The sequence below is a fragment of the Tenebrio molitor genome, chromosome 1, assembly GCF_963966145.1.
Source record: "Tenebrio molitor chromosome 1, icTenMoli1.1, whole genome shotgun sequence".
Lineage (NCBI taxonomy): Eukaryota > Metazoa > Arthropoda > Insecta > Coleoptera > Tenebrionidae > Tenebrio > Tenebrio molitor.
This window is the reverse complement of record NC_091046.1, coordinates 11,358,725-11,383,727: the sequence shown is the minus strand read 5'-3', so window position 1 is coordinate 11,383,727 and position 25,003 is coordinate 11,358,725. Positions and strand designations below refer to the sequence as shown.

The 25,003-nt window shown below is 37.2% G+C and overlaps 1 protein-coding gene and 2 long non-coding RNA genes across 4 annotated transcripts in view; 2 read left to right on the top strand and 1 right to left on the bottom strand.

Moving 5' to 3' along the window:
- Positions 1-19,868, top strand: part of sca (scabrous) — a 30,905-nt gene extending 11,037 nt beyond the window's left edge. Inside the window, exons 3-4 of the mRNA XM_069047506.1 lie at positions 16,349-17,077; positions 18,670-19,868. Of these exons, the coding sequence (XP_068903607.1) occupies positions 16,349-17,077; positions 18,670-19,371 (1,431 nt within the window). The 3' untranslated portion in view covers positions 19,372-19,868. The remainder of the gene's footprint in view (positions 1-16,348; positions 17,078-18,669) is intronic.
- On the bottom strand, positions 11,937-16,080 carry LOC138130842 (uncharacterized). Its single transcript, XR_011159656.1, has 4 exons — positions 15,898-16,080; positions 14,511-14,697; positions 12,036-12,172; positions 11,937-11,984 (listed from the first exon to the last, which is right to left on the bottom strand). It is a non-coding gene; the product is annotated as an uncharacterized lncRNA (long non-coding RNA).
- Positions 19,869-23,766: 3,898 nt separating the features above from the next.
- LOC138141396 (uncharacterized) lies at positions 23,767-24,499 on the top strand. Of its 2 annotated transcripts, none has more exons than XR_011163135.1 (2): positions 23,767-24,032; positions 24,252-24,499. It is a non-coding gene; the product is annotated as an uncharacterized lncRNA (long non-coding RNA). The 2 variants fall into 2 exon arrangements; XR_011163136.1 differs by having other exon boundaries at positions 23,767-24,045.
- The last annotated feature ends 504 nt before the right edge of the window (positions 24,500-25,003 follow it).

The window sequence follows — 25,003 nt, the reverse complement described above, 5'->3', positions numbered from 1 at the left end:
GGTATAAATAGATTTTATTTTTTGGTGAAATATCTAAATAGGCATGAAATGCCTTTAATTAGTTTTGACGTCCATTCATTTAATTTTTTGCCAGCGTGGAAAAAGTCAGTCTACTATGAACGACGCGAGGGTTTCGCCAATGGCGAGCTCGTAAGCTGTTACGATCGGTTAAGATCAAAGAAATGGTTCGGAAGCTTTGATAAACCCTGTCCACAGCGGATTCACAAACAGGTCGTGAGATAGACGGTTTACAAAAAATGGCAGACGGTCTTGTCTACACAACACGAATCTTGGGAACACAATTAAATATAAAAGAAACAACCCGCACCATTTACAAACGGTTGCTCTCTGTGTGATTCACCAAGCGACATTTTCCACAAAATCCGGAACTTTTGACATTGCAGATTGACCCAAATTACATTTATTTAAATTTATCCCGTCAGATATATACGAACTTTCATAATATATTTGTCCGACCGTAGAATATTTTTGTTATGTGTGCGCCAGTTTATTCCTGAGCTTTAGACACGTCATGTGCACCTAAGTACTGCACTTTGCTTTCACGAGCCAGACCATTAGGGCTCATTGAAACACATTTTCCGATATCCAAACCAAGTAAAAGATGTTTATTAAAATTGATACGGAACTTTGTCCCGACCTCTGAACTTTTCACTTAAGTAGACGCCTCTAAGCTCAAGTTATCTACCTACCTATAGGGCTATACCAGACACTTATCGGAAAATCTAGCCTACCTTTGGGAGCTCTTAGTTTCAGACTTCCTCCACCAATTATTATCATTATGAACCTTCATTAACCTTAATTTTTCTTACATTAGCTTCCACAATAGATTTATATTCGGGGAGGTTAATAATAAAATGTCGACCCAATGTTTAATAAATCAATGGAACGTATAATTTGTTTAAAAAAATAACAACATGGATAAATTGAATTATGAGGCAACTCATAAATAACAAAAAATTGCTGTGAATATATTAAATTGACTGAAAAATAATGTAAATATTACATTTTTTTTTAATTTTTGAGCAGGCATAAACCCCGTTCACGTTGTTTTGGCATAATAGGAGGCTATGATTTATTTTTTAACGTTGGCTACACTGCTTGATTTCCGTCACTAAAGTGCCTACAGAACCTGTCAAAATGAACATAACATGTTGCTGAAGTTCCCGCGATGTCTGAGTATTCTTCTATTTCAAACTAGTAAAACTGACAACAATGCACTAGACATTGACGCTATTTATAACCTCAAACTTAGAAAAACATAACCTAATTTAACAGACGGCTTTACTACCAAATTAAATGCAAAAATTCCATAGCCTCCCATATTTGATTCGGTGTTTCGAGGACTCGAGTCGTATCAGTGTTGCCAATTTGCATTCGAAATTCTTGTAAATTGGTCGCTACAGAAACCTAAACGTGGCACCCCAATGAATCTTTTGTCAGTAATTCCAGCGCCGATGAATCGCCCTTACTGATTGTAAAAAGTTTCAGTATTCATAAGATTTCCACAAGGCAATGTCGCAGTACAACGTATAAATATTTGATCGCGTTTAAAACGTTCGCGTGGATGTTCGTGGCGCCCTAAAGTTGGGCATTTCTGGTTAGATGCGAGTCCACGAAACAGAAATAAAGGAAGCTGACGCGCCCCATATTTGTACATGAACGATGTTTCGAATAAATTTTAATGTTTCCGCGTCCGCTGCAAAGCGCCGAACTCGTCGGCAAATAACTTTACATACAAAGACACTGCGTATCACATTTTTACGAAGTGTTCACATGAAAGACTTCACTCGAAAAATCCACAGAACACAAACTATTAGGTCGTGCATAAACACATCCGCTTGATGCCGAGCAGAGATTTCCATACGTGAGATCCGTCAAGAAACGTGACGTTTTTCGTTGGAAAACTCAATTATAACCCGGAATTTGCATGGAATTTTTATGTTAATGCCCCCGTGACGATTCGACCCGGATTCGATAATATCTCCCATGCTTACACAGTCCGCCCGGTGCAGACACGAAAAGGACTTACGGATTAATTACCAGAACGATCATATTTTGCATACGACCACGTTTAATAAAAAAGGTGTGTGAAAAGTGCTCGTAATTCTGTTTTACCCGAACGGCCTGAAAAAACACGCGCGCATGTTGCATCACATTTTTTAATTAGTCGTACGACGAACTTGTCCTGCAGATTTAATCAAAGAAATAAATGTGTGAAAAATGCATACTCATAATTTTGTTATGAACCCTAAGTATCGAGTGTTCATTTCAGTTTCTCCTCAAAGTTGACGTTGAAGAGTCGATTGTGAACGTACCACTCGTCAGTCGCAGAGTAAAAACACAAACAACGCAAAAAGTGAGGTTAGATTTAAACAGGTGATTCGTGATCTGTAATCCGTGGTGTGTTCACAATCGACTCTTCAACGCCTACTTAACACCCGATCTTGAGTAATCATAAGCAAAGACTCCTTGTAAGATAACGGTGAAATTTTCTTTCTTTACAGAAAATCTCAAATACTCCTACTTATTATCATAATAAAATAGTTATTAGAGATGTAATTTTAAGTGAACTTAACTACAGTGTACACTAATACTAGAGTAGCAATAAATTACTTTTCTGAAGCCGCGAATGAACAGGAACGAGCCAATTAAATGGACAACAAGATTGCTTGATCTGACAGTTCTCGGCTAATTTTTACGCACGCATGATTAGATGAGATCTTCACAGTACAATCTGGATATCACTGCAGAAGATCAAATGGAAACAGTGCGTAAACTGCTGGAACTTTTATTCAAAAGTGTTGCGCCCAAATAAATTAAAACACTTTAAAAGTATTAAAATTATGCAGGACCTATATAGTAAATTTTTAACAGACTTTAATTGCATTTTAAACTCAACCAACTGATTAATAAATGAACGATCACATTTTTTTTTTCATTACAATTACATATTAAACAAAAATTTCAATAACTGATAGAAGACGGAAAGAACCAATAGAATTAGAGTCCATAATTAAAGTCTATTTGATTTTTATTTGAATTGTCAATGTCAAAATTGTGGGAAAAATTCACCATGTATACTAGAGACATTTTTCTGAATCACTCTAATAAGTTACTAGATTCTGAAAAATTAAAGTGAGGTTAAAGTTCTTCAAACTGTCATTTAGAAAAAGCTCGTAGGTAAAAGTGCGTGAATTATTTTGTTATTTGACTACTCATTTACTTAATATCAATGCTCTTCTTTCATTTCGACGCCAGACGCGTCAATTTCAAATTTAAAATGACAGCATCACAATCACAATTAGGCCTACCAAGGTCCACGAAAATTCCTATTCCGAAATTTTATTTGTTGCCAATTTGAGAAAGTTTTGACAATTTGTATAAAAATCAAATAGACTTTAGTTATAATAATTTCAGAATTCTTGTAAAGAAAAGTTTAAAAGCAAACCTGCGATGAGAGCATTATTACAGTAGTTTGAATAAATTGGGATTCAAAGTTAAGTAGGTAGTTAAAAGCACAGATAATCGTGTTTTAATTTTCTTGCAGTTGGCACGCTGGCAAAAAACATCCATCTCTTGATAGATTAATTTAATTTTTGATGTTACAAAGTAACGTCAAATAATTTACTTGCATTTTTTGCGTTGGTGAGGTATAAACAAGATGCTATTAAAATCTTCTCAGTCGTAAATCTAACAGGTATTATAAGCTTCTTTAGAAAATGTCGTTTTTTGATGTTTACATTGCTGCAAGATCTTAGAGCTGAACGAAAAGATAGGAATTTCTCACACATTCATTTGCTTGATTAAATCCGACGCGTACCAAGAAAAATCCTCCGGATAAGTACCACTTTGTACTAACTAGACTAGAGGGAAATAAGTAAATTGGTTCTGCAACGTTGACGAATTAAACCGCGCCTCATTCAGCAGGTGCAAAGGCGACTACCCGCACTTGCTAATTAAGAACGTGAAAAATGCTAGAAATATTACCCGCATGGACCATTTGGCTCGGCACATCTGAAAAAAGTGGTCTCGAGACGTTCAACATCTGCCGGTTCGAGCCCAGAATGAGGAACAGTTCGGCATCCCGGGGGCAGAGCGACACCTCGGCTCAAGATAATTAACGGTAACTGGAGCGACAACGCATCGAACGTAATGAACGCGGGATCGACGGGGGTGGGATTTGGTCGGCTTATTGTTCAATTTTGTACAGAGTGTCTGGTTGCAATATCCATCTCATCGCCCTAATCGCGGAAATTGTGCAGACAGAACGGAGAGAGAAAGGAGGTGCTCGCTAAAGCCGATCAAAATTTATTTATGACGACGAATAAATATTTAGCAGGGTTGAGGGCGAAGTAAACGGTTGATTTATAAAAGATGCGTGAAAGCTGCACGTGAGAGATTGTTTGTAATCGACAATATTAAATAACAGGGCCGTACTTGAATAACAGGGACTCGCGTCAGGCTCCGAGTTAACACTTTTTGATGCGTTCAATTATTGAATGTTTGCGCTTTGTAATTATTCAGTGAATTCTTGACTGTCTGCGGCCGAAGCTGGTCTGAAGAGGACCGATATAAATGGAATCAAGTGTTGTTGTCGATTTAGGCAAACCTGTGAAAATTTTAATGAGTGTCCGAAAGCCAGACGATTCCGATTTGGGTAACTCATGAATGTTTCATCTTTTGTCCAAAAATTATTGAACTAGCCACTTACGCAAAATATCCAAAAATAATCCGAATTTGTAAGATTTTTTTAAAATATTAATGTAGTTATGTGAAGAAACTATTTTCTACTAACAGGTTCAAACAAATGTTAAAGCATTTATTTATCTTTTCAACTGGTAATAAATTATAGTAATTAGTAGAATATTCTGAAGGAGTGAGACATTTGCATCAGTAGAACCGTATGAAAAAAATACTAATTCGAAGAAAAGCAAAATGTTTATTCATGTCGAATCTTTGATGTTTTTTCATGTAATCCAATTTACATTCAGTAACAAGAAAACCCATTAATAATGAAAAAATACAAAGACTGAAAGCAACTCAAAAAACCGTACAATTCGTAATAATTGTTTCTCTTACAGTTTAACAACTCTAGAATACATTTTTCCTCAAAGTTGGCGTTGAAGAGGTGATTGTGAACGCGCCACGGATTACGGATCCGCTTTCTAAATCTAACCTCACTTTTTGCGTCGTTTGTGTTTTTAATCTCTAGACTGACGAACAACGCCAAATTCTCAAAATGAGCTCCCCCGACTTCTTCCCGACAAAACGTATTCAAATTCGTCGGGAACATTACGAACTTGTGGCTAAATTTACCGAATTTCTTGTCTAATTTTAGCCCTGAACTGGTCGATGCCATCGAAATTTACTGATATCTTTTGTTGTTTTAATCGACCTATTTAAAATCTACTTTCACTACTGGATATAGGATGACGAAGCCTTTCAAAACGAAAAGCTTGCATCATTATTAAACGACGAAAAAGAAACTAGGCACACTACCAATTACTCGTGTGTCCCACCGCAGAGATAGGGAAAGGAAAATGTTTTTCCTTTTATACAGAATTGATTAAAGTTTTTTGCTGTAGATAGATAAATTTTTCTAAAATTGAAAATGTAGAACAACCAATATTTGTTTTGCAGCGTAGCAGTGCAGCGGAAACTCATTTGGATATACGTTTTCCTATTGGCTGTGAAAATAGCCAATAAAGGGCCGTTTGTAATGTGCGTCGTTTCATCTTGCAATTCTTTTTTTTAATAAAGACTCGTACATTCCCGAAATTTAATTTACATGTTGACGTGGGTGGGTAAACACTTCTTCGAAAGCGCGTTCCATGTTTTAGTTATTTATTGTCATAATCGAAGGCTAATTAGAAGGATTATTATCGATAGCAAAGGCAGGAGTTTGCTTCCTGTGTTTAAACTGGCGTTTTGTGGAAAACACGACAATCACAACATGTTTTCATTCCTTCGCCAACCCTCCCCCAAAAAATCAACATTTATTGCGTTATTCGGAGTGTTGGCCGGCCATGACAATCAGATAAGCCGCAAAGTGACAGGTCAGTTTATTGAATTCCTGTTTCATTTAGACCAAACTGCATAATTGCATGACAATGTAAAAGTTGAATTTAAATAACCGAAAAGATCGTATCGTCGAGCGTGACCTCCTTTCCAGTTTAAATAAAACCCATGAGGGAGTTATTAAAAAAGCAAAGGGCCACCCCCATTGTGTCGAACTGCCGTCCGCCGGGTTCTTTCATGACCTACCACGCAACGAGCGATGAATACGATATCGTTTTGAATTAATTTGGCAAGTTGAAAAACAGGCCGCATTCCTGTTTACAATTTTGAATAGCGGTTCATGAAAGTTGCATTCAATGACAAAATATCACATTCATCGGCTTCACTCTTTGCGCCGCGCGATGAAAGGGACTTGACGATGGAACCTGATGCATCCTTTCATGTCTTCGGCCGAGGGCTTCCCACCTCAACGGGCAAAGGCCGCGCAATCAAGCGTTCAGATAATTGGGGCAGATATGGATAGGGTCGCATTCACACTTTCGCCACTAAAGAACCGGAACTTCCAAGCAACTCGTCAACGCATTCACTTGCAAAAAGTAAAAAAAATCATCCAAATCAAAAAATACCTCCGCTAATCTAACAAAACAAATCAGAAATTTAAACATACTGTGCCATATCACGACACCCTTGTTAAATTTAATCATGACTCTAATTACCTTGGTGACGAATTCATCTCTTTCTGGCAGGTTACAATTGCATAAATCTATATCGTTTTATGTTTACTTTAATTACGACTTTAGTTAACGGCAACTTTAATAACGGTGTCATGATACGGCTCAATATGAAACACTTTTTTGAATAATTTCCGAAACAACAGTTTTTCAAACTTTCAACAGCATCATCGAAGGTGTTGGTCAGGATTGCAAGCGGGATGTTCTAAAAATTTTACTCTAGAATTTCCCAAAATTGCTTTCCACTCTTCATTAACAGTCCACAGATTCTTCAACGCATCTCTTGCAAAACCCTTCCAAACGTTGAGAAGAAAGAAATAACATTCTTAGATTGCTTAACTTCAACAGGATTGGGATCTCTTAGAAGCACCCAGTGTGCTAATTGCCTTCTAGATTCAGGTTCAAAAGCCCACATCCATGCTTCGTCACCAGTTAATAAATTATCTACTGCTTTGGAGCTACCTTTTCAAGTTTCTTTGTACCATTCCACACGGTGCAATTTTGGAGAATCTGTTCAATGGTGAAGGAACCCAACTACAACAAATTTTCACCTTGTGATGGTGATTGTCAATGTCGGTCAACGCAATGTCCAAAATGCTTCTAATAACTTTCCAATTCGACTGTCATTTTCAATCATGCTTCGAATTGAAACTATATTTTCTTCAGTCGCTGCGGAAAGTGTTCTTCCCTCGCGCTAAGTGAAACTTTCTCAAATTTAAATTCATTTCACCTGCTCTAAGTAGTCTTCTGAGACCTTCTCAGAAGCACCTGCTTCTTCACCAAAATCAGAACAAAGTCTTTCGACGTACAGCTGAGCAGTTGGAGAACTTTTAAAGTCATAAATCATACTTGTAGCATTAACATTTTCTCTCGTAAAAATGTTTCGTTGTACGCTTTCGATTTTAAAAATTAATAGAAAATTATTGAAAGCACTTATCAAAACAAAATTGCAGCTGTCAAATAAAGCATTTATGTAATAATGGCCCGTTTGACTGTACGAATAGAACTGATGTATTAAATTGCAGAAATTATAAAATATTATAAATTACAAAATATCTGATTGCAAATGGAAGACAAAAAAGCAATCAAAAAAATACTTGCTTTTTAATTTCAACTAGAACAAATTGAAAATATTCTGCTTTGACGAGAGGAGAAACATCGGGCAAAACGGTGGGGTTTAAAGAGCCGGGCCAATAAAACCTGTGAATGGAATTAAATCGGCGAAAAACCAGTACCCATAATTTTTCGCCCATCAACCTGATTTAGCGGCCATCCTGGTCCTGGTTTTATATCACTGCAGTAATCCAAACGTCGTGGGAACGAAACAAAGAATACGGGGGGCGCAAATTAAAACGCATCCTTTTCGGCTGAGCCGGAAGGGTGAGGAAGCAGCGAGCCTTAATTTATCGGAGCATATATTTTGATCGCTCTGTATTAGATCAAGAAACGTGCAGAAAATACCTGATCGGCGTTCCCTTTATCGCATCCACGTCCAACCGCGGAGCTTTTCGAGTTCTCGAGCGCAAATTTAAAGTCATCAGATTTTCCCATGAGTTTGGGACGGGAGAATGGTTCCTGTGAGAAAACGAAACAAATTACCCCCCGGTCTGATTGGTTCTTTGAACCGCGGATTTGTCGGAATGCGGGGTTATTATCTGTAATAAGAGGGGTAGAGGTGGAGAAGGTCAGAAGACCCCGCCAAGACCGAATAAACTGCCTTAACAGTACAAGCAAATTTATGTCGGGTTATTGAATAAAACCGCGGCTTCAGGTTCGTAAATATTTTATGGTAATTGCGAGCGAATGCAGGGTACGTAAAAAAGTTGTTAAATTTAAATTACGATATTCGCCACGGACCGTTTTGCTCTCTTTATACCATTTTTCATCACTGTCGCAATAAACAAACCCCGTTTGATTTGATTTTATGGGATCGACTGAAAGGAACCGAAAAATCTCCACGATTTTTACCTGGGCTTTTTGTACGATCCCTCGATCTCGGAGTGCGTTTTCAACCTCTGCAAAGAGGGGGTAGCGCAGATCCGACATAAAAGGCATCAAATATGTATGGTAGGACAAAAGCCTACGACGTGTTGTCTGCGTTTTCAATGGAGAATAAAATTCTTGTAAGATGAGATGTAATGAGACTTCCCCAGGCCCCAGCCCTCAATGCAACCCGGCAAAATGTCCGACTGTCTCATCTGATGAACTTCAAAAATAGATTTGTCGGTTCCGATAGACGAGCGCGCATTCCGGGCTCCGGTGCTTAACACCGGAAAAATCGCCCGTTTTCACGTCAAAATTACCCTCATCGGGGCCTGCCATGCCGGTTTGTATTAGGATTTATGGAGTTTCGCCAAGTAATTCGTATCATACGTTTTAAAAATTTACACCGCTCCTCCTCTCTCCCATTTTATCCCAGTTTTGAATCTGATCCCACCCACCGACCTGGCTGACGTTAATTTAGAAATTTATTATTCCCCGCCAGATGGAAGAGAACCAATTTGTTTGTAGTGGATGGCGTCGCACCCGAGAAGCTCTATTGTGTTCTAGTTTTGATTAATATCCCGGTTTTATTTGCTCACAAATAGAAACTCAATACGGACCGTAATTGCAGTAATTGGTCTCCAATCCGGGAGCCGCAAGTCCGCATATCCCTCGCACAGATCGAAGAAGAACTCGAACAATTAATTTCGCACTTTTGTCCAAATGGCACAAGAGTCGTTAACACTCCGAATTTTTCTTGCCCCACGCCCTAAAATCGACTTCATCTGGCGAATGATAATCGTCCCCGCAACTCGGCTATCTCTTAGTAATTAGCTTAAACGAGCGAGTCCGGCCCTGCACCCCAGGGCCGCGTGATATAATCAGAACAGATGGGCCCGCAGTGAAAGTGTAGCACATAAAAGCGGCGTTGAGAAATTATACTTTTAAATCCGACCCGGACTTATTAAAATTTCGCTATTTAACCCTTGTCCGGACACGCTCATGAAAGCGCCCAACGACTCGCGTAATCGCAATCTCCGCAAACGCCCTCCGAAAAGAAGTAACGACCCCGCAATAAAAAACTTCTCGCGCGATTCGTTTTATCGGTGGAGAGGACCGACGTTGCCGACACCTGGAAATGATTAAGCGGAAAGCCGTGTCAATTCGGCGGTTATGCGACGATTACGGGGATGTCGTCGTAAAAACGTATGTATCGGCAAGAGACTGCGGTAACCATCTGGATCGTAATTTCTGGTTAACTCCGTACGACCGAAATTCCAACAGGTGCCGCGAATGCGCCGCCGGAACCAGAAGAACGGCTGCTGCAGGTGCTGCGGAGCGAAGTGAAAATCTGATTGTGGAGAGAATTGCACTTAACTATAAATAATCGTGTCCTTTGGGTTTTTGCTAGCTTCAAACCCGTCCCAGAAAAAATACAAAAACTGAAAATCAGGTATTTCAACCCAAACGGATTTTTGCGAGAAGACGCTCGAGTAAATTGCAAAATTGTTGCGTTCATTTTTACGTATTCATTATTCGATGAAATTCAATTAGACACGAAATTAATTTCGGCCTTGATGAAGAATGGAAATTTAATGTAATTCTACCATTATTAATTTCATTGTTTCCGTATTTGTCGTTTTTCGTGTTTAAACGACCGCGTTTCACAAATGAATTTATGTATTACAAATGGGTGAAGTACTTTGACGAATCTTTAAAGAATTACGTTTTTTGTGCGACTAACTTCTAACAATTATCGTAAGTATACAAAAAACTGGATAATTTTATGTTACATTTTTCATTATACAATTTGTTCAGTTGTCACCCCTTTCTTTCCTTATTCCGGAACTTTATAAACTCGTTAAAATTTAAACCGTTCTTGATAAACTTCGAAACATTTTTCTCGTACGATATTTAATAATTCAACGTCGGATCACATTCGTGTCTTGCAGAACGTCTACAAGATTAGTGTCGCGTAATTATTTATAAAGAAAACAAAAACATCCGGCACCGTCTAATATTTAACTTTTAGCAGTAAAAACGAGGAAAAGCGTATTCGTCAGCGTTCATTTTCATTTCCTAACGAGATATTTAAAATTCATTTCAATAATGTGAGTTCGTTGTTTTCACGTGCGCCCTTTATAAACGTAGATTTTTCTTTATGTTGTTTTAATTTGGAAGCCGTAAAACCCGGCAGAATTGGGAAACAAAAAGCAAATGTCTGTTATTAACTGCTCACTCATATAGTGTAATATAAATCATAACAAGACGGTCATAATTTTAACGCAGGCTCGCACTTCGCAGTTGTAAATCACCTCCTTTACAGTGCTATCGGACCCTTGGTAAACGAATAATAAGTCTCGTCGTTGCCAAATCCTGTTACACTTTGTGAACTTAATACGCCAAAAGATGAATGCATAAAATATTCACAAAACTAGAAACAGAAGACTTTCTCGTCCGCATTACACTTCTGAACCAGGGAAACACAATTTTATCTCAATAAAAATTGTCCAAAGAATGAAGCTTTGTTTTCCATAAAGTCCGTGTTCTGGCTCCCCTTCATACTGCAATAATTAAATGTCTCGTTTATTTGCTAAATCCGACTTTAAAAGAATCGTCGCGAAATTAAAATCGTTTTAATGATCGCTGGAGAATTAGGACACGGATTTAGCTCGTAAAGGATAATTTCCTGACAAGTGCAGTTGCGAGAATTAATGAAAATATTTCATCCTAGCATGGGATGCATTTTGTTTACTTTATAAAGCGCTAAGTGATTAAAATTTCAACTAGTAGGTCATTGCCCAAATTGAAAAACAATAATCAGTTACTCTTTTTATACATCATCATAATTGGAATGGTGTATACTGATTATGTATTATTAATTATTAATTCGTAAAATATGTGTGTAAGACACTTCACTGGTGAAGCTTTTTTACAGAGGAGTGGCAGATGAAGAATTTTTAAAAGATTTTGGACTGCGCACGACAATAAATTTAATTGGCATTCTTCAGATTCTGTAATATATTCTGTTTTCTGTAGTAAGCTATCAGAAAGGTGCAAACATATGACACAACAACATCTCTGAAGTAGTGTCAAATCTACCTAAATAGCTTCCTAAAAAGAAAATATGTATTAGGGATTGCTCTCTTTTTATTTCTATTAAAGGAACTCTACCCACAAAGTGTATTTACTGCTGTATGTGAGTTTTGATTTTCCATCTCTTCCCCAAAGCTAAAAGTCAATGACAAGTTTTTTCTCATTTTCAGACATTCTTTTACTTACCTATTGTTCTTTTCAAAAATCAGTCGGGACTCTTCAAATGATACTAATTAATACTCTGTAGGTAGTGCTGCTAATACTAATTACATACTATTTATTGCTCATCGATTAAGATTATATATCCCATTAACTCTTTGACTCTGCAACAGGAAAAGTTGGATTTATAGGCGCTATACATAACTCTATTCGACGAGGAATAGTATAGCGATCTTGCTTAAAGAGTTGCACCAATCTTCAATATTTTGTTGAAAAATAAAGTCGACCTTTTCTTACGAAAATTGAACTCTCTTAATTGAATTTATTTACGTATTTGTAAAACATTTAGAATGTTTTTCCTTTAAGAGTAATAAATAACTGAATGCGTGTATGTAAACTCCTTTTTTAAACAATTGTCAATGTCAAAATTCCTTCAAAGACAAGACTGTACCTCCCTAAAAGTTCTAAAACCTTTCGTTTCGGAACATCTGTAAGTTTGAGGTTATGTCAGTAATTTTAAAATACATATCAGAAAAGTTTGAGGTGTAAGCAAATTTTATACCAAAAGACAAGAAATAAAGACGACGATGACACTGAAAAATGCAACTGAAACAGATCAGTTTTGTTTATTTTTTTTGAAGAAACATTTTCCGATAATATTTGATTTTTTCCACGCAATGTCATCGGCATTTTTTTAAAACGGCAACCCATATTTTAAAATATGAAAACAAGGTCGCCTTGAAATTTCAATTTTACACCAAAATTTCTACAAAAAATAAGTTCTTTAATAAGCCTTACTTTAATCATGTTTCGGACTAGATTGTCCTTTTTCTCCCGGATTTTTTCTTTCAGTTGTTCAATTGTAGCTGACTGATATGACCTCAGAAAAAATTTGATGAGGTGAGATTGGGAGACCGCACAGGCTACTTAATAAATATCAAAATCACTTTACTGATATTGAAATGTCGAAATTCAGTCATGTGGGTGTCATATACTCGCAAGTATAAAAGAATTTATTTTTTGTACATGGGCATAAATAACAATTTAGTAGTCTAAATAAATCTGCAAAAAATAGTGGGTTCCTAAAGATGGCGATGCCGCCATTGCGCGAAAACGAAAATGGGTTGGAAAAATGGATATTATCAAAGAATATTTCTTTAAAAAATAACACATTTTTCCAAACCGTTTACGCTCTGTAGCATTAAAGATTTTATTACAATGAAATATCGTTCATCGATGGGAAGCGCGTCAATGTGTCAGAGCCAGCACCGCCTTTGTACCCTGGGCCGGTCATTTTCATCACTTTTCGGTAGTTATGTTAATGTTAAACTTTCATAAGCGGTGAACGAACAGCCGAGAATGTGCCTAAATCACATAATTTATTAACACCGAACCGAGTACACTTTGCAATTCAAATTCAACATTTCTCTCAGTCAAAGAATTTTTTGAGCGGCGCAGTCCCTTTTGTGTTGGCCGTCGATTGGATTGCGAGAGCAACACACCGATGTAGAATTAAGTGCACGTGCAAAAACGAAAACGACGACGCCAGTTTCCGGGTTCCGGGCCCGGAGCCGGTCGAGCAGGATGTTGTCGGTGGTTATCGCGTCCAGATGCCGAAACATCTCTCCCGAAAAGGAACCGTTCACCTTACGTAACGTTCCGGCGAAAATTTGCATTTTCTTTGACCGCACAAATCATTTATGCATAACTGCGTTAAGCCGGCCCCGCACCTTAATAGCCCACAACAGGTGACGGCCGAAAAGCACGCAAGTCCGCTCGAGGTCTAGCCATCGATTTCGAACTAGACCGAAATGGGCGATTTGTTATTCGTTATTTACTCGGCGAAAGACAGCGCGACAGCCCCACTCGATCGGTTATAAATTGCGTCACCTCCAGACTCGTTCTTTGGAAAAAATCGAAGCAATTTCGTCGGCGGAATGTAAAGTTCATTTGATATAAGATATAATAACAATAAAATGACCCGGTTGGTAGGTCGGCATTTTAGGCGGCCGGTCCTCATTGGCCAGAAATGGCAGGTGAAGCACGTTGAATATCGGACACACGCTGGAGCGCCTCCGAAGAACACCTGCCACTAGCCACGGGATAATCCGTTGAAAACGACTACCGTCTCCTTTCTCCACCATGAAATATTTATTTATTCCTACGCCCGAATTAACATAACCGTCTCAAACATCCATTTACATAAACAAATACACTCTTTATCGATCTCCTCACGAATTTTCCTTGTTAGTCTCCGGAAAATTCTACGTACACGTGAGCCAATTAGCGACGGACCCGCCTAAAAGGCCGCGATCCCTATTTAGGTCAAATTCAAAGCTAAGATGTGCTTTAATTAATTATAACGAAACTCGTCGCACACTCCGGCTCGCGCTGCCCCATCACGAACGAGCTTTTTGCCGGCCAAGAACTGCGACGGCTTCACGTTTATGTCTTCCACCACGAAACGACCCGAAAATAAATGTACTTTTATGAACAGCTTACCTGTCAAAGGTGGCAAGAAAAATGACGCCCAGCTTTCGAATGAAACCGCACAGGAAATGATACATCACCTCGCCAATCACACCGCCGTCGTACTTCTCTTTTTCTCTTTATTTGATGGCCATTGTATGCAGACACCGGGAATTAACCAAAGGCCACTAATCTGGAACTGTTTGCGTAATACACCCCGCTGCAACGAAGAAAAACTGTAAATTCTGACGGCAATCCGAGACCAAACGAATATCTCCTGGTCTCGTAATTAGAGCGATACCTGCGAAAGTGTCGTAAATTTGTTTTTTGTTCGACACTGTCAGAATTTGAGAATTTTCGCCTGTGTGAACGGATTTTGATAAATTTGACAACTTGTCAAAACGAAACGTCAAGCTAATTTTAAAGATTTTTAGCGATTTGGAGCCTTTAAGGGGCTCGTCGAACAAAAAAACGTTGTATTCAACTCGTTCTTGTGTAATTTGGGCTTTTTTGGCACTCGTGGACCTTTAAAACTCTCGTTTCACTCGAGTTTTAAACTGGTCCACTCATGCCAAAAAAAGCCAAAATTACACACGAACTCGTTAAATAAATAACTATTTTATAGCAGGGTTGAGCACGAAAACCCACCCTCCAAATTAAGATAATTGGCACCAAAAATACTCCAGATTTCTGCTCACATCGCTCCAATTTTTCATTAAATAAAACTAATCCCCAAGGGGTAGTGATGTGTGTAGAGTTGTCATAAATGTTTCTTGCATGGTAGTTAGGTGTGAATTGCATACATCTACGATGCATACATAACTGTACCATTCTGCATAAATTGTGTGAATACTTGGTTGCCTAACAACAAGGGGCCAAGGCAACGTTATTTAAAAATAAAAGAATTGTCATAAACATTTAAAATAAAATCACCACACAATAATTTGATTTGTTAAATTGATTACAATTTTACTGAAAATGATAAAAATAACAACACAGCACAAAAACAAATATATTGTTTTCAAAGAAAAGATCTTCACTGCTATTTCAAAAATATTTTGCTACCTTGCCCGAATAAGATTGAGACAGTAAGGTGTAATAATTATGTTTTATTTAAACATTTTTTCCTTTAAATATCCAAATATTGCAAAATGCTTCCTCAAATTGTGGAAGCCTTTCAGTCGATTTTCCTTTATTTAGACTTCCATCTTTAATATGCGCCACCTAAGATGTTTCCTAGTTTAGAAAATTTACAAAATTCTTGTTAGTCAACATTGAATAAATAAGTCCACTCATGATTGTTGAAATGCAATAATAAGACATTACAATAAATGGATCGTCAGGGAATAAACCATCTTCATTGTTGCAAAAGTAAGAAAGTGTTTGTTTAGGTGATGTTAACAAAATATTTAATACTTACTGCAGTAACTAATGTCCTGCATAACATTGTTTTGAAAAAAACCTCTTTTGCTGTCCTCCAGCTAACTCAGAAAACCTTAATTAACACTTTGAAAAATTATGAACAATGACAACTTCAAAGTGACAACCGTGAGCTGTCAAATGTCAATTTTACAAATCCAGAAGAGGCAGCCAATCCATACTACGAGGGAAGAAATGATTCTTAATTAAAATTTGTTGTGTCTTTTATCTTAACGCGAAAGGGTTTAATTTTTAGAATAAAACGTTAAGAATTTTTCCCGTGATTCTTTTATTTAAAACTCTACCTGAAAATGACATCTTCTGTCATTTTCGGGTGGTCTAAATACTACCCTTCGGAGGTTTCAATAATGGATAATTTGTCATTACGGCCGTCACTATTTAGGGGTCACGTTTCTGGAATGCGCCTGTATAATGTGTCTCTATTGTTGCAGCTGAAAGCCGCCCAGCTGGAGTGGAATCACAATTGGCAAATTTTGAACGAAAAGAAGATGACAATGGAGCCGTCGTCCGAACAACCGGTGGCCCACCCCTCACGCCACCAGCGCCTCCTGAAGAAGCACGTTGTCGATTTGGAAAAAGCGTCGAAATCTCTGCACCGCGACAACGAGCGGCTCAAGACGCGTTTCCTCAAGGTGGAAGAAGAGCTGGAACTGCTGCAGAAGTATGTGCAGAACAAAGAAGCGGGCGACCAAGAGTACGACCGTATCAACGGCAACGACATCCAGGACTACATCCGCATGGAGAAAGTTAAGGAGGTGGGAAGGAGCGACTTCGCCCGGCAGCAACAATCCAACACCGAATCCATCGCAAATCTGACCAAACAAATGTCCAATTTCGACAAGTTGCACATGTCGATGCTGGAGCTGCTCGAGAATGTGGAGAGTATCGAGAACAAGGTGGATGTGAGTTTTCCGGAGTTCCGCAAGGAGATCTCGAAATTGGAAATTCAGATTGCGGACGCCGTCTCGCAAATATCTTTGTTAAGGGAAGATCAAACAAATACCAGGAAATCGGTGAAAGCCATCGGGGTTAGTGTGTCCAATTTGCAAGATAAAACCGACACGGATAGGGGACGGTTGAAGAAAACGGAGGAGCAAGTAGACAGCTTGACGAAATCGGCCAGCATGCAGACATCCAAGTTGCATGACCATATTCTTAAGGTTGGTATTGAATTCTTCTAGTTGCGAAGTTCTGAGTGCCTCCCCGAAAATCCAGAGAAGCTTCCACGTCTTAATAAAACTTTTTAAATTCGTAATTGTGTCACGTGCTGAAAAATACACGCGCTGTACTTTCGTCGGCATGAATAAAGGGATTAGTCATAACTTTCGGGACAAATATAACTCCTTAAATTTTTAATCGACGTTTGCTTTTTTGTCAGTCCCGTTCTCAAATGCGCCACACACTTTTGTTGTGTGGAGGGAACAACAAGCGAAAAAACTAATGACGTGTCGTTAATATCGAGTGCCGCGTCTCCTAAATCCTAAATGGAGATGTCGATACGGGTTACGGAAGCTTAAATTCTTCCGAATGAAGGCCATCGACTTTTCAATTTGCAGCCAAGTCTACAAATAAAGATTTTCAATTCTTGGAGTCGTTTTAGGAAGTGATTTGTATAAAAATTAATCTACTGCAGTCCGTTGTGCTGCACTCGGTTGCGACAGAACGACAGGGTCGGCCTAGGGATATGTGCCCGAAGAATCAAAAAGTTTTTTGAACATACAGACCCATTAAAATGTTTTAACAATCTTCGAAAGGCAAAAATAAATGAGTAGAATTATTCACAATTTCATGTTGAAACAAATTAAGATTTCTTTTGTTTTTCTTTTAATCTCACAACCTTTAAAATAATTATTTTCTCCAGTAGATTATGTTTTTTTTATCTCCAACATTATGATACAACGAAAAAATCGAAGTGAATTTTTTTCCGTACAAAGATTTTCCTGCTCTTTTTTTATCATTCTCCTAATCATTGATTAACAAAAATATAAACTATTGCAGTGATTTATTTTTAATTTAATAAATCCAAATTCAGAATTAAAGTAGCTATAAAATAGTTATGAAATTTTAATAGTTCAAATATTTCAGGCAATAAATATTTTATCTTTTCAATAATATTCCAAACTGACTGAATTTAACTGATTTCGTTTGGTGACTCCAAACTGAAGAAAAAAACAGTAGTTTCGAGAGGCAGTTTGAAATAAAGTTGCGTGGTTGATTTTTTAATTACGAATTTACTTCTTTGATTGTGGCCATTTCTGAGCTAGAGCCGGCCCTGACCGTGGGGAAATCGAGTCACGAACAACATGTACTGCCTCCCATTCACACAGCGAAGTAACGCCTGAAAAGACCATTAAAAGTCCTTCCGATTGATATTGCTTTCAGTTTTACTCAACTTTTATTAACCAAAGATTTGCTTTTGAATGTTTTACCATTCCATTTAGTTGACATTTCATTAAATTTTCAATTAAACTCCCTCCTTTGTGTATTGTTATACATATAGCACTTCCCATGTGAATATGAGAGGAGTTATTGTGAACAGTCAATGAAAGCTCGCGACTACGAGCCGAGCCACAGAGAAAACGCTTTATATAAACCTGAAATTGTCAGCCGACAACTTTGCAAATATTTAATTATACCAATCTCTACTGATACGAGCAAGAATTCATTTTGCTTGGCATTTTACTCGGCTATTAGAAATGATATTCCATTGTGTTTCTAAACCGACTAGCTACAATGTTTACATTTGTTCCAGACTGAGTCATCCACTATGGATATGAATGCGACGAAATCGACCATTCATCTGGTCCAGGAACTGAAATCATTCGAAAAGGAGTACAAGAGCATCGTGAACAAGTTGCCCCACGATTGTGGCGCAGTCTCGGGGCCCAGCGGCATCTACTTGATATCTCCAGGAGACGGTGAACCCATCCTAGCGTACTGCAAGGAGGGCTGGACCACCATCCAGAAGAGATACGACGGTTCGGTCAATTTCAACAGAAATTGGAACGAGTACTCGAACGGGTTCGGATCTGCGACCGGGGAACACTGGCTGGGGAACAGAAATCTTCACTATCTGACCAAGAAGAATTGTACCAAGTTGCAAATCAACATGAAGGATATTTACGGGAAATATTGGCAAGCGACGTACGACGAGTTCAGCGTTGCCGACTACAGCATGGGCTTCAAGCTGGTGGTTAACAACTACAGCGGAAACGCGAGCGACGCTTTGGACTACCAGAATCACATGGAATTTTCTACGGTGGATAATGACAGGGATATTTCCAATACTCATTGCGCCAGCAATTATGAAGGCGGTTGGTGGTTCTCGCACTGTCAGCATGCAAATTTGAACGGCAGATATAATTTGGGTCTGACCTGGTTTGACAGTTCGAGGAACGAGTGGATCGCTGTTTCCCAAAGTGAAATGAAAGTGAAACAAAGGGAGAACTGTTGAATTTTCATGTTGTAATATTTATGAGAATTTATCCTTCTATCGTGAATCACCATGTTAACCAGTATATTGCCATGCTATTCGATATCTGTATTTAGTTTCACGTTGGAAGTTGTTTCGATTGGAAGACTGAAATTTTCAAATTTCAACAAGTAAGAAACGGTTTTCTTTACTTTATTCAAATTTGCCAGTATGAACCAAAGAAAAGACTAGTTCATTTAAATTGTTAGATTAGTTGAGTGTTAGGAAAACTCGATTTGTAAATTTTTAAACGCACACTTTCATAATGTCGTGTAAATATTATTTATTATCTCTGCTTTTTACTGCCATATAGTGTGTACTTCAACTTGGTTTTTAAAACTTGTATATAGTAGCTATATTTATTGTATTTATAATGTTTGACAAAGATAATTATAATTTTCCACATGGATGTTTTATGTAAATAGGTCATACCTTTGTACCAATGATTAGTTTTTTAATAAAAAAAATAAAAATTTGAACCCTCTTTTAATCACCTCTCCTCTGACTATCCGACCACCTGTCATAATGCATATGTCATGTTCAACTATCTACGTACAGGGTGTAACAGAAAAAAGTGCATTTATTTTAACTGGTAATACTTAGTACTCATCAATTACAATGTTTCTACATAAAATTTCTTGGAATTTGCAAAATTGAATTTCCATTTCTCCCCCCTTTATTTTGACGTACCGTTCACGTTGAATGCAATTTTATAAATCTGAAAACCTTTTAAACGGGAATCGTAAAAACTTAATGTTTGTATTCCCTTCGTATTGCACTTTTCATTCTTTGTTTTTTACCAATCAGTATGACAGTATGTTTTGCAGTACCTAATGTTTTTTCCCGAAATTGGGCTTCATTAATAAAAAAGTTTCACTTTCGTTTGTTTTTTGTTACCTCCTTGTTTTGTTTCTTTATTAAATGTAGTTATACAGGGTGTCGCAAAATTAACGTATTCCAAGTCGGGGGTCTTGTAGGGAAAAATCTTAAGAATCTTGAAAAAATAAAATAAAAAATATAGGGGGGGGGGGCTTTACAAAGATACATGGGTCTGAAGGTTCAAACTTTTCATCATGTTTTCTTCAAATAAAAAATATAAACGGTTGACATTCATTTTGAAATATGGTGAGGATGATTATGTAAAATATTAAAATATAAATGAAAAGATATTTCTTGAAAAAACACCTTTATCTGGAAAAAATAAGTTTTATTTTTCCAATTTTTGTTCAGAAGGGAAGTACAGTGGCGAGCACGGAATTTCGCACACATTGGACATTTCACTGGCATAATTTTATTAAAATGAGATACTGGCGGCAGTTTCGTGACAGTTTAGGTGAAACATCAGTCATGATCACATATATCATGATTGATTATAATGACAATAAAGCTTAGACTAGATAGTTTTTTTTAATGACATACAAATTGGTGTGCAAAATTCCGTGCTCCCCACTGTACTATTGCGGGCAAAAAAAGTGGGACATCAAATTTCTGTCAGTTTTGAAAAATTCGATGTAGTTCAAGCTTTATTGTCATTTTTTTTGACACTATTCCAGCTGACAGTTTAAAAAATTATTTTATACTTCTATTTTCCTTTTCCAAATGCTCTCTTCTTTTGATAAAGGTAGATTTTGATTGGAACTTTGCATTAAATAAATATTCACTACCTGTGCTTACTTACAATCATTCCCTACAACCTACAATACTTAATGACAACGTCAATCAATTCAAAGTAGGGTTAGAATCAGGTAAGGATTATTTCACATTAAAAGTCAAGACAATGACATTGATGTCCCACTTTTTTTGCCCGCAATAGTACAACATACAGCTGGTTGCAAAAAAATCGGGAAATGTCAAATCAAAATGACAACGTTTTTTCCAGCTTTTTGATAGTGTGAAAATGGTTTCTTAAAAATAGGTTAGGATCATTTGAAGTTACGTCAGTTTATAAATAAATAGGTTAGATTTCATTTTGGTAACAGATTCAGAAGAAAACTTTAAAGAACTTAAATTCACCAAGCAAACCTTGTAGGAATAAAGCAGAATAACAACAATAGAAATAACGAAGAACAGTACCTAGTACCAACGAAGGTACTATAAATACAATTATTTTTATTCATTTAAAGAACACAACAACTTAATACTTAATTGCAGCCCCGTTCTTCTCTATCACGGAATTTAATCGTCTAGGCATGGACGAAATTAAGTACTGACAAAATTCTGGCGTCAAATTGTGCCATTCTACATTTATGGCATTTATAAGGTCCTGCCTGTTTTGGGGACGAATATTTCTTCGCCGCATACTATTCATCATTATGCCCCATATATTTTCTATTGGGTTGATATCTGGGCTTCTAGAAGGCCACGGCAAGACATTACTATCGTTATCTCTGAACCAGTTTTGTGCTATTGCTGACGTATGTATTGGACAATTGTCCTGTTGAAATGTAAAATTGTCCAGAAAGGCTTGGGCAACAAATGGTAGCATAATTTGTTCAAGAATGTTGATATAAACGTTTGCATTCAGTCTTTGCTCCACAACACACAACACTCCTGGACCTCGGACACTGATACAACCCCAAACATTAACAGAAAAACGGTTAGGATTGACCTGCTGCGTATAGCTTTCTTCGAAACGTCTATTTCTTGGTATATATACTTGTACTCTGCCGTCTTTATGTGATTTAAACGTTTTTTCATCAGAGAATACTACTGCATCACCAGAAATTTTCTTCTTGTAGGAACTCAAGAGCAAATCCTACTCTTTGCTCTTTATGAAGATTCGTCAGAAATGGTTTCTTAACTGCCCAATAGTTGCCCAATTCAGATGAACGAATTCGACGACATGCAGTGCTTCGAGAAGCTGGAAAATTAGTTTGATGGATTGCTTCTACAGTATTTGACCTAGGCCTTTCTCTTAAAAAGTTTAATAATTCCTCATCTTGCTGTTCATTTGAGGCTTTAGGGCGACCTGAACCTGCTTTTCGTCTTACACTTCTCTCAATTTTCCATTTATTTTTAATTCTATAAATACTGCTTTTTCCCACACCAAATTCTGCCGCTAAATTGGTATACCGTTTTCTAGGTGAGAAACTACCCTAGCTTTATCTATGTCGCTTAAGTGAGGCATTTCAAAAGTCGATCTGAATTTTATGGCAATGATGTAAAAATAATTTTATGACATTTTTGATAGGTGTTGTCAACTCAATTAATTGTCAAGTTGTCAAATTTACTATGGCGGCCAAAAAATTTTGGCCGTCACTTTCTTGACATTCAAGTAAAGTGTAAATAAACCTTTAGGAATCGTAACCCCACTTTCGATTCTTGTCATTTTGACAATCAATTTAAACTGTTTGAAGCTCAGATATTCCAAAAATCCGACATGAATAAACAAAATTAGAGCAATCGTACATAGATAACCTGAGGTAAACGTTCTGTGTAGTAGAAATGACAAAATAATTTTGAGTTTTGAAATTTACCACCCAAAAAATAACGTTAATAATCAAGACGGTAATCATGATGACAATAAAGTACGGATTACAAATTTTTTTTTTGAATTGACAGACAATGACGGCCAAAATTTTTTGGCCGCCATAGTACATTTGGAAAATTTTCATTTCCCGATTTTTTTGAAACCAGCTGTAGCTAAAATATTAATCAGGTACTTTTGAACAAATAGTGGCAACTTTAATATTTTTTTCAAAGTGACGGCAATTTTTTTTTTAACATTTTTACTTGGTCAACAGAATGTCCCCTACTAAAATTAGTATCGTGTGTTCCAATAAAAACTCACTCGCAGTAAGCCATGACTATAGAGATAGATAGACTGGTCATGTCGATTTTAGGATCACTGGAAGTAGTTCATTTGTTACTTACAAATTTTCATCATATTGTGAGCGACAGGTAACCTATAAATTTACTTTAGTAGTTCATTTCACATCTGGTACTAAGACATACTTCACTTTTGTCATGGCTTGCTGCGAGTGAGTTTTTTGTGGAACACACGATATACCGAGTGACTATAAATGATTGAAAATTATTTTGTTATGTTGGTAACACATTTGAAATCTTTAGTTGGCAACATCATTGGCATGACACACGTAATTTTTAAAATTCAAACAAACGTCAAAAAAGTCTAAATCGACAATGTACTTCGTGACTTAACCTAACCTAAATAGAAATGACTGACAGATGATGCACGAGAAGACTTGCACTACCAACTGCATCAGTGTTGCCAATCCACTATTTTCTTTCAATCATTTATAGTCACTCGGTATTAAAGAGAGTAGACTCTATCCTGGTTCCTAGGGGCGTTTGTCGATTGTTGATTGGCTGCACTGTTATTGTCAAAATTGTTAGATATGACTATGATATGATCATATGACTGTTCTGTGGATATGACAGGTGACATTTCAAGAGTAGGTGCAAAATAAACACAATTATGGAAGAAAATAAGTTCAATTACAGTGTTCAACTACAAACTTACAACTTGTGGAAAAACTTTGCCATTTGTGCTGTAAATTTTCCGTAATGTGATTTGCTAGTGATGTTGAGCGAATGATTAGAAATTTTTTTATAATGAGGTGTGCAAGTTTACAGCAAGCTGGAATTATGATGTGGGAAGACATAGACAATACTATAGAAGTGTATGTTGTCTCTGTAAGCTGATTGGAAAGGAAAACTTTTGTATGGCGATTAGGTAAATGTTTCTTCACATATTCGAATAAGTGTAAAAAAGCAGCTACTTGGAAAATGTAAACCTCCAAAATTTCGCTTTGAACTATATATCTGAACATTGTCGTCACAGTAATTGTTGCCCTCAGAATTAAGCTAATTAGCACATTTAGTACATATGCTCTTTTTAGGTAGGGAGTTGACTATTGAGTCTGCAATGTAGTGAAGAATATTTTCATTTGCTAGAGAAGAATTATGTTCAGTGTAGGTGGAGGAACAAGTAGGGAGTGTAAGTGATGATGTTGAAGGTGCATTCAAATTTGGAGGTTGTTTTATTTATTTTTTATTTCTTAAAACTTTGTCATTATTTGCATTTAAATTAAATTGCTCATTGTTAAAATATTTCAAGAGTGAAAATAAAATGTAAATTTTATGTTAACTATTTAGATTTGCTTGCATTTACTTCACAAAGTCTGTGGCAACTAGGCTGCCAATTCAATGGTTTCCCAATATTTTGGATCCACAATTGTCTGCGTGACGCATCGTTTGGGAACCGAAACATTTTAATACCTCTTTCTGATCTGGCAGAACAATAAGGTGCCGTGCAACCAACCATTTTAAGAAAATTTTCTGTTTTGAATTTGGCGCTTGACCGAACTGACAGATATTTGAAGCTTGATAGTAAACAGTAGATGCTGCCAACAGAAAATGTAACTCTCAAAAACTCCCCTAGGAACCAGGATCGAGCCTACTTTCCCTTATATACCACTCTATCCCCTACTAAGCCCCGAACTCGAAATACGATAATTTTAAGACACCCTGTATAGATTAAAATCGTTCCATCGGCGGGTAAGCAAATCTTTAGTAGAAGCGAAGAAGAAAAACAAAGCAAGGAAATGGATAAGGAAATGAAAACCATGATTAGAGAGATAAGAGAGGAGAT